Source organism: Hyla sarda, chromosome 5, assembly GCF_029499605.1.
Source record: "Hyla sarda isolate aHylSar1 chromosome 5, aHylSar1.hap1, whole genome shotgun sequence".
NCBI lineage: Eukaryota > Metazoa > Chordata > Amphibia > Anura > Hylidae > Hyla > Hyla sarda.
Genome location: NC_079193.1, coordinates 383,271,742 through 383,282,639, shown reverse-complemented (window position 1 = coordinate 383,282,639; position 10,898 = coordinate 383,271,742). Strand labels below are relative to the sequence as shown.

At 49.7% G+C, this 10,898-nt stretch overlaps 1 protein-coding gene across 3 annotated transcripts in view; it reads right to left on the bottom strand.

The window, feature by feature from the left end:
* LOC130274495 (1-phosphatidylinositol 4,5-bisphosphate phosphodiesterase gamma-1-like) overlaps positions 1 to 10,898 on the bottom strand; it is a 166,953-nt gene that overhangs the window by 44,062 nt on the left and 111,993 nt on the right. For all 3 annotated transcript variants that reach the window (XM_056522901.1, XM_056522900.1, XM_056522902.1), the window contains 4 exons: positions 9,879 to 9,999; positions 9,627 to 9,795; positions 7,954 to 8,073; positions 5,959 to 6,066 (listed from right to left, as the gene is read on the bottom strand). In XM_056522901.1, the coding sequence (XP_056378876.1) occupies positions 5,959 to 6,066; positions 7,954 to 8,073; positions 9,627 to 9,795; positions 9,879 to 9,999 (518 nt within the window). The remainder of the gene's footprint in view (positions 1 to 5,958; positions 6,067 to 7,953; positions 8,074 to 9,626; positions 9,796 to 9,878; positions 10,000 to 10,898) is intronic.

The following is a 10,898-nucleotide window of genomic DNA, read 5'->3' as shown; positions in this document are numbered from 1 at the left end:
TACAGGGGACTGAGCAGTATGACGTCACGGCTCCGCCCCTCCTGACATCACGGCTCCGCCCCTCCTGACATCACGGCCCGCCCCTCCTGACATCACGGCCCGTCCCCTTAATTCAGGTCTATGGCAGGGGGCGTGACGACCAGCACGCCCCCTCCCATAGACTTGTATTGAGTGTGCGGGCAGTGACGTCACGAGGGGCGGAGCCGTGACGTAACGATGCTCCGGCCCCTGTATTGCCCGTCATTACGCGCAGAGCGAACTCACTCTGTGTAGCAATGATAGCGCAGTGGCGCAGCGGCCATCCCAGGGCTCCCCAGCAGCAGGACCGCCACGATATGACATCTTATCCCCTTTGGATAGGGGATAAGATGTCTAGGGGTGGAGTACCCCTTTAAGTGTAATTGTTGGGCTGTATACATTGTGTCACCTGTATCTGTAGAGGATTTTGTGTCCATGTTGCTCCCGTCTGTTTCTTTGTGGTTTGTGTTTTTTTTTAGAATAGAAGCTCCTCACTGTGTTATGTATAGTTCAGATGGATAAATCATATGGTTTTGTATTGATACTTTGTGTCAGTCCTTGGTAAGTCATATATGAGGTCTTTAGTGATTGACACATTATAGGGGCGCTGCAAGAATCTTTGTAGGTTTTTAATATGAATTCTAGACCAGATCCACAAATTAATACAGACCTCAGACTCAATCCCTAAATTATCATAAACACCAACACCCCCCCCCCCAAACTAAAAATAAGACCTATAAATGGAGTAATGGACCCCTAAATTAATACTGACTCCAGACCCCCCTGAAGAAATACAAACTTCAGACAAGACGCCCATAAACTAATATAGATACCAGATATACAGAAAGTAACACTCCTGGCATCAGGATTTTCATTGCAGAGCTGCCTGGGTGTGTTGGACCAGGATGAGGGGGGTATCTGTATGTCTGGTCGGGGGTCTGTATTATGTACAGGATGAGGGGGGTATCTGTATGTCTGGTCGGGGGGGTCTGTATTATGTACAGGATGAGGGGGGTATCTGTATGTCTGGTCGGGGTCTGTATTATGTACAGGATGAGGGGGTATCTGTATGTCTGGTCGGGGGTCTGTATTATATACAGGATGAGGGGGTATCTGTATGTCTGGTCGGGGGTCTGTATTATATACAGGATGAGGGGGTATCTGTATGTCTGGTCGGGGGTCTGTATTATGTACAGGATGAGGGGGGTATCTGTATGTCTGGTCGGGGGTCTGTATTATATACAGGATGAGGGGGTATCTGTATGTCTGTTCGGGGGTCTGTATTATGTACAGTATGAGGGGGGTATCTGTATGTCTGGTCGGGGTCTGTATTATGTAGAGGATGAGGGGGGTATCTGTATGTCTGGTCGGGGGGGTCTGTATTATGTACAGGATGAGGGGGGTATCTGTATGTCTGGTCGGGGGTCTGTATTATGTACAGGATGAGGGGGGGTATCTGTATGTCTGGTCGGGGGGGTCTGTATTATGTACAGGATGAGGGGGTATCTGTATGTCTGGTCGGGGGTCTGTATTATGTACAGGATTAGAGGGTATCTGTATGTCTGGTCGGGGGGTCTGTATTATGTACAGGATGAGGGGGGTATCTGTATGTCTGGTCGGGGGGTCTGTATTATGTACAGGATGAGGGGGGTATCTGTATGTCTGGTCGGGGGGGTCTGTATTTATAGGATGAGGGGGGTATCTGTATGTCTGGTCGGGGGTCTGTATTATGTATAGGATGAGGAGGTATCTGTATGTCTGGTCGGGGTTCTGTATTATGTACAGGATGAGGGGGTATCTGTATGTCTGGTCGGGGGTCTGTATTATGTACAGGATGAGGGGGTATCTGTATGTCTGGTCGGGGGGGTCTGTATTATGTACAGGATGAGGGGGGGTATCTGTATGTCTGGTCGGGGGGGTCTGTATTATGTACAGGATGAGGGGGGTATCTGTATGTCTGGTCGGGGGTCTGTATTATGTACAGGATGAGGGGGGTATCTGTATGTCTGGTCGGGGGGGGGTCTGTATTATGTACAGGATGAGGGGGGTATCTGTATGTCTGGTCGGGGGTCTGTATTATGTACAGGATGAGGGGGGGTATCTGTATGTCTGGTCAGGGGTCTGTATTATGTACAGGATGAGGAGGTATCTGTATGTCTGGTCAGGGGGGTCTGTATTATGTACAGGATTAGGGGGTATCTGTATGTCTGGTCGGGGGTCTATATTATGTACAGGATGAGGGGGTATCTGTATGTCTGGTCGGGGGTCTGTATTATGTACAGGATGAGGGGGGTATCTGTATGTCTGGTCGGGGGTCTGTATTATGTACAGGATGAGGGGGTATCTGTATGTCTGGTCGGGGGTCTGTATTATCTACAGGATGAGGGGGGTATCTGTATGTCTGGTCGGGGGTCTGTATTATGTACAGGATGAGGGGGGGTATCTGTATGTCTGGTCGGGGGTCTGTATTATATACAGGATGAGGGGGTATCTGTATGTCTGGTCGGGAGTCTGTATTATGTACAGGATGAGGGGGGTATCTGTATGTCTGGTCGGGGGTCTGTATTATGTATAGGATGAGGGGGTATCTGTATGTCTGGTCAGGGGTCTGTATTATGTACAGGATGAGGGGGGTATCTGTATGTCTGGTCGGGGGTCTGTATTATATACAGGATGAGGGGGTATCTGTATGTCTGGTCGGGGTCTGTATTATGTACAGGATGAGGGGGGTATCTGTATGTCTGGTCGGGGGTCTGTATTATGTACAGGATAAGGGGGGTATCTGTATGTCTGGTCGGGGGTCTGTATTATGTACAGGATGAGGGGGGTATCTGTATGTCTGGTCGGGGGTCTGTATTATGTATAGGATGAGGGGGTATCTGTATGTCTGGTCAGGGGTCTGTATTATGTACAGGATGAGGGGGGTATCTGTATGTCTGGTTGGGGGGTCTGTATTATGTACAGGATGAGGGGGTATCTGTATGTCTGGTCGGGGGGTCTGTATTATGTACAGGATGAGGGGGTATATGTATATCTGGTCGGGGGTCTGTATTATGTACAGGATGAGGGGGTATCTGTATGTCTGGTCGGGGGTCTGTATTATGTACAGGATGAGGGGGGTATCTGTATGTCTGGTCGGGGGGTCTGTATTATATACAGGATGAGGGGGGTATCTGTATGTCTGGTCGGGGGTCTGTATTATGTACAGGATGAGGGGGTATCTGTATGTCTGGTCGTGGGGGGTCTGTATTATGTACAGGATGAGGGGGCATCTGTAAGTCTGGTTGGGGGTCTGTATTATGTAGAGGATGAGGGGGGTATCTGTATGTCTGGTCGGGGGGTCTGTATTATGTACAGGATGAGGGGGGTATCTGTATGTCTGGTCGGGGGTCTGTATTATGTACAGGATTAGAGGGTATCTGTATGTCTAGTCGGGGGGTCTGTATTATGTACAGGATGAGGGGGGTATCTGTATGTCTGGTCGGGGGTCTGTATTATGTACAGGATGAGGGGGGTATTTGTATGTCTGGTCGGGGGTCTGTATTATCTACAGGATGAGGGGGGGTATCTGTATGTCTGGTCAGGGGTCTGTATTATGTACAGGATGAGGGGGTATCTGTATGTCTGGTCGGGGGGGGGGTCTGTATTATGTACAGGATGAGGGGGGTATCTGTATGTCTGGTCGGGGGTCTGTATTATGTACAGGATGAGGGGGTATCTGTATGTCTGGTCGGGGGTCTGTATTATGTACAGGATGAGGGGGGGTATCTGTATGTCTGGTCGGGGGTCTGTATTATGTACAGGATGAGGGAGGTATCTTTATGTCTGGTCAGGGGTCTGTATTATGTACAGGATGAGGGGGGTATCTGTATGTCTGGTCGGGGGTCTGTATTATATACAGGATGAGGGGGTATCTGTATGTCTGGTCGGGGTCTGTATTATGTACAGGATGAGGGGGGGTATCTGTATGTCTGGTCGGGGGTCTGTATTATGTACAGGATGAGGGGGGTATCTGTATGTCTGGTCGGGGGTCTGTATTATGTACAGGATGAGGGGGGGTATCTGTATGTCTGGTCGGGGGTCTGTATTATGTACAGGATGAGGGGGGTATCTGCATGTCTGGTCGGGGGTCTGTATTATGTACAGGATGAGGGGGTATCTTTATGTCTGGTCAGGGGTCTGTATTATGTACAGGATGAGGGGGGTATCTGCATGTCTGGTCGGGGGTCTGTATTATGTACAGGATGAGGGGGTATCTGTATGTCTGGTCGGGGGTCTGTATTATGTACAGGATGAGGGGGTATCTGTATGTCTGGTCGGGGGTCTGTATTATGTACAGGATGAGGGGGGTATCTGTATGTCTGGTCGGGGGTCTGTATTATGTACAGGATGAGGGGGGTATCTGTATGTCTGGTCGGGGGTCTGTATTATGTACAGGATGAGGGGGGTATCTGTATGTCTGGTCGGGGGTCTGTATTATGTACAGGATGAGGGGGGTATCTGTATGTCTGGTCGGGGGTCTGTATTATGTACAGGATGAGGGGGGTATCTGTATGTCTGGTCGGGGTCTGTATTATGTACAGGATGAGGGGGGTATCTGTATGTCTGGTGGGGGGTCTGTATTATGTGCAGGATGAGGGGGGTATCTGTATGTCTGTTCGGGGGTCTGTATTATGTACAGGATGAGGGGGGTATCTGTATGTCTGGTGGGGGGTCTGTATTATGTGCAGGATGAGGGGGGTATCTGTATGTCTGGTCGGGGGTCTGTATTATGTACAGGATGAGGGGGTATCTGTATGTCTGGTCAGGGGTCTGTATTATGTACAGGATGAGGGGGGTATCTGTATGTCTGGTCGGGGGTCTGTATTATGTACAGGATGAGGGGGGTATCTGTATGTCTGGTGGGGGGTCTGTATTATGTGCAGGATGAGGGGGGTATCTGTATGTCTGTTCGGGGGTCTGTATTATGTACAGGATGAGGGGGGTATCTGTATGTCTGGTCGGGGGGTCTGTATTATGTGCAGGATGAGGGGGGTATCTGTATGTCTGTTCGGGGGTCTGTATTATGTACAGGATGAGGGGGGTATCTGTATGTCTGTTCGGGGGTCTGTATTATGTACAGGATGAGGGGGTATCTGTATGTCTGGTCGGGGGTCTGTATTATTTACAGGATGAGGGGGGGTATAGGTATGTCTGGTCGGGGGGTCTGTATTATGTACAGGATGAGGGGGGTATCTGTATGTCTGGTCAGGGGTCTGTATTATGTGCAGGATGAGGGGGGTATCTGTATGTCTGTTCGGGGGTCTGTATTATGTACAGGATGAGGGATGTGACTTTTAGGCTGGGTTCACACTGAGAATGCCCAGAGCCGATTGGATTAGGACCGCACGGACATTGCCGTCCCCATATACATCAATGTCTTTGGCGCCGATTCCGGCTAAAGAATGAGTAAGCTCATGGATGTAAATTCCGTAAAGTGAACCCGACATTAAAGGGGTACTCCGGTGCTCCAGCGTACCCCTGGACATTTTGTTCCCCCTCATGACATCCCACCACTCCCCTCTATTCATGTCTATGGGAGGGGGCGTGTCATCTGACACGCCCCCTCCCATAGACATGAATAGAGGGGGCGTGGACGTGATATCACAACTACAGCCTCAGGAACCCGGCGTTTAATTAGAATGCCGGGTGCAGCAGGGGGAGATCGCGGGGGTACCCATCAGCGGGACCCCCATGATCAGACATCACACCCCCATGATCAGACATCTTATCCCTGATCCTTTGGATAGAGGATAAGATGTCTAAAGGCGGAGTACCCCTTTAAAGATCTAACTCACCAGCATGTGACATCTGACTGCGCAATTGGTCAAAAACGCAACCGTCATTATCTGTATTGAATTCGGCCAAGTCTAATGGCGCCCCCTGTGGGACTGAGCGCACCTCTTTGGGTTCGGATTCCTCCTCGTCCTCGTTGGACTGGTACCGCGACGTCTCCTCCGAGTAATAGATCTTGTTACTTGTGAGCACGAAATAATGTGGACTCCAGGTCTGTAGACAGAAGCAGTAATAGAAAGTTACGGGGAAGAATATAGAGTTGGAACTCAGCTTTCCTGAAATCCTGAGTGCCAAGTCTGCCTCAATATCTCTGGTCCCATACAGCTAAATATACTGAAGATCTGCTGTTCAGGATTCTGATAAAGCTGTAACCCAGTTGTGGTCATCGGTCAGGTGGTTACAGATTCTGTTCATAACCGATATGGCATCTACAAACAGGTGTCACCCAGCTTTCTCATACATCATGGCAGATATACTATTCAGGGTTCTAGGAAAGCTGGATAACACCCTTGGTAATGATACTGCTATTGGTCACCCAGATTTCCCATAGAGCAGTGTTCCCCCACCAGTTAGCAGCTGTCGTATTGCGGTTGGTCACATGACCCAAACCCCTGTCATGTGACCAGAGTCGCCACGATGCCCTGGATCTTATCTCGACTCGTACTTGTCTCTTCCTCCGATCACATCCAGAGCTGCAATCCGAATTCTGCTTCACGACTCCCTGGCGCCCCCTGTTGTTCTGTATTTGGCTGTGGGAGTCTATGCATCGGGCGCTGTACAGTCCTTCACAGCTTCAGCCGCACTACATGTACCACAATGCAGGCGGCTCTGATCACGTGACTGCAGATCAAGGCCACGCATTTTCAATACCTCTGCTTGCTGTTAGGTAGATCTGTTTTTAACTGTAGTGATACTGTCTGCTGAGCTGCTGTATCTAAGCCTATTGTGTGATACTCTACTACAGGGTTTAGATGTAGTGATACTGTCTGCTGAGCTGCTGTATCTAAGTCTATTGTGTGATACTCTCTACTACAGTGTTTAGGTGTAGTGATACTGTCTGCTGAGCTGCTGTATCTAAGCCTATTGTGTGATACTCTCTACTACAGTGTTTAGGTGTGGTGATATTGTCTGGTGAGCTGCTGTATCTAAGCCTATTGTGTGATACTCTCTACTACAGTGTTTCGGTGTAGTGATACTGTCTGGTGAGCTGCTGTATCTAAGCCTATTGTGTGATACTGTCTACTACAGGGTTTAGGTGTGGTGATACTGTCTGCAGAGCTGCTGTATCTAAGCCTATTGTGTGATACTGTCTACTACAGAGTTTAGGTGTGGTGATACTGTCTGCAGAGCTGCTGTATCCAAGCCTATTGTGTGATACTGTCTACTACAGTGTTTAGATGTAGTGATACTGTCTGCTGAGCTGCTGTATCTAAGTCTATTGTGTGATACTCTCTACTACAGTGTTTAGGTGTGGTGATAGTGTCTGGTGAGCTGCTGTATCTAAGCCTATTGTGTGATACTCTCTACTACAGTGTTTCGGTGTAGTGATACTGTCTGGTGAGCTGCTGTATCTAAGCCTATTGTGTGATCCTGTCTACTACAGGGTTTAGGTGTGGTGATACTGTCTGCAGAGCTGCTGTATCTAAGCCTATTGTGTGATACTGTCTACTACAGAGTTTAGGTGTGGTGATACTGTCTGCAGAGCTGCTGTATCCAAGCCTATTGTGTGATACTGTCTACTACAGTGTTTAGATGTAGTGATACTGTCTGCTGAGCTGCTGTATCTAAGTCTATTGTGTGATACTCTCTACTACAGTGTTTAGGTGTGGTGATATTGTCTGGTGAGCTGTTGTATCTAAGCCTATTGTGTGATACTGTTTACTACAGTGTTTCCCATCCAAGGTGCCTCCAGCTGTTGCAAAACTACAACTCCCAGCATGTCCGGACCGCCAACGGCTGTCCGGGCATGCTGGGAGTTGTAGTTTTGCAACAGCAGGAGGCACCCTGGTTAGGGAACACTGCCATAGAGAGCAGAAGACCTCCGGAGTAATCTCTGCCCCCCTAGACTGAAGAGCTTGCACTCGCTCACAGGGCACGTACATGATCGATGGGGTCCTCCAGGTACAGGATGCCGTTCTTGATGGAGTTGCTGATGTCGTTCTCGGAGTAGCTGGCCGTGGACACCTCCTCGTACAGGTTTCCTTCCACCAGCTTCTTGTGCTGAAGAGAAAAACATGGCGGTGAGCATACGACATGGCTGTGAGCGTACGACATGGCTGTGAGCGTCCGACATGGCTGTGAGCGTCCGACATGGCTGTGAGCGTACGACATGGCTGTGAGCGTCCGACATGGCTGTGAGCGTAAGACATGGCTGTGAGCGTAAGACATGGCTGTGAGCGTAAGACATGGCTGTGAGCGTAAGACATGGCGGTGAGCGTAAGACATGGCTGTGAGCGTACGACATGGCTGTGAGCGTCCGACATGGCTGTGAGCGTCCGACATGGCTGTGAGCGTCCGACATGGCTGTGAGCGTACGACATGGCTGTGAGCGTCCGACATGGCTGTGAGCGTAAGACATGGCTGTGAGCGTAAGACATGGCTGTGAGCGTAAGACATGGCTGTGAGCGTAAGACATGGCGGTGAGCGTACGACATGGCTGTGAGCGTAGGACATGGCTGTGAGCGTCCGACATGGCTGTGAGCGTCCGACATGGCTGTGAGCGTAAGACATGGCGGTGAGCGTAAGACATGGCTGTGAGCGTAAGACATGGCTGTGAGCGTACGACATGGCTGTGAGCGTCCGACATGGCTGTGAGCGTAAGACATGGCTGTGAGCGTAAGACATGGCGGTGAGCGTACGACATGGCTGTGAGCGTACGACATGGCTGTGAGCGTACGACATGGCTGTGAGCGTCCGACATGGCTGTGAGCGTAAGACATGGCGGTGAGCGTAAGACATGGCTGTGAGCGTAAGACATGGCTGTGAGCGTACGACATGGCTGTGAGCGTCCGACATGGCTGTGAGCGTAAGACATGGCTGTGAGCGTAAGACATGGCTGTGAGCGTAAGACATGGCTGTGAGCGTAAGACATGGCGGTGAGCGTAAGACATGGCTGTGAGCGTACGACATGGCTGTGAGCGTACGACATGGCTGTGAGCGTCCGACATGGCTGTGAGCGTCCGACATGGCTGTGAGCGTAAGACATGGCGGTGAGCGTAAGACATGGCTGTGAGCGTAAGACATGGCTGTGAGCGTCCGACATGGCGGCGAGCGTACGACATGGCGGCGAGCGTATGACATGGCTGTGAGCGTAGGACATGGCTGTGAGCGTAGGACATGGCTGTGAGCGTAAGACATGGCTGTGAGCGTAAGACATGGCTGTGAGCGTAAGACATGGCTGTGAGCGTACGACATGGCTGTGAGCGTACGACATGGCTGTGAGCGTACGACATGGCGGCGAGCGTATGACATGGCTGTGAGCGTAGGACATGGCTGTGAGCGTAGGACATGGCTGTGAGCGTAGGACATGGCTGTGAGCGTAGGACATGGCTGTGAGCGTAGGACATGGCTGTGAGCGTAGGACATGGCTGTGAGCGTACGACATGGCTGTGAGCGTATGACATGGCTGTGAGCGTACGACCACACACGCAACATTTCACCCGACAGGGACAGGTACAGACTGAAAAAAGGCCAAAGGGAAACAAAAGGGCAGGGGCTCAAGTCCCCTTTCTAGTCAACCTGTCCCTGTCACCAAGGCTCCACCCACATGGCACCTTTATCAGGATCTTCTTCTTCAGCTGGTTAGGAGACGGCAGCTCGTCGGCGTTGATGTCCACCGGCTTGGTCAGCAGCATGTCCCCGAAGACCTTCTTGAAGTAGTAGGCCATGTTCCTCTGCTGCATGACGCTGCAATGGTCCTCTATGGACAGGATGACGGGATACCTGCCGGAACAAAAAAAAAAACGTACGTCATGTGACCGGACAAAGTAATCGTAACGCTACGAAACGTGACAATGGCCCCTTACTCTGTGGTGATGAAGGCGTTCTCCTTAATGGTGTGCAGCACGTCCAGGAACTTGATCTTGGATGTCAGGGTGTGTCCGTGGTAGATGATCGGCAGGTCGTCCGGACCATCCCAGCAGTCCACTGGTTAATAGGAAATAAAAGACATAGAAAATGGATTAAAGGGGCGGTCTGGTTATAAATATATCCATTCAGCCCAACTACAAAGAGCGTCTCTCTCTCTCTGGAGGACAAGACATGTTCACTGATATCAATAGGAGTCTTGTAATACTGAACTTCTCCTGTGGTGGCGCTGCAGGAAGACAGAACGCCTCTGGCTGGGGTCTCCTGCAGGTTATCCTCTCAGCTGGACAGCCTAGGAACAACTTACGGTTGAGGGACTAATTCAATATAAAGGGTTGTGCAAAGCATAGAACCTCGTGGGCGGGGTTTAGAGGGAGGAATTTCCCAGCGTAATTTGGCTTAGAGATCGGAGATTCTGATGCAGCGGAGGTTCATTGCTGTCTATGGGATTCCGCTGCACATTTTGGAATTTCAGCAATGAAGCTTCCATTGTTCCATATTCATCAGTCAGTGCTGTTCACAGTATGAAGTGAGAAGTGTGGAAGCAGCCCCCTATAGGATATAATGTGTGAGGACGGGCGCGGTGAGCCGGAGCGGATATCACATCTGGTAATAAATGGTGTCAGCGCGGATGACTAATAATAATGGTATTTATAACAGCTGCGGAACATTATAGAGAGCGACGGCCAGATCATCCACCATGGAGGATAATAATGTCTATATACACAGATATCATCACACATATATAATTATACACATCATCACACATATATATATAATTATACACATCATCACACATATATATATAATTATACACAGTTATCATCACACATATATATATAATTATACAGTTATCATCACACATATATATATAATTATACACATCATCACACATATATATATAATTATACACATCATCACACATATATATATAATTATACACATCATCACACATATAT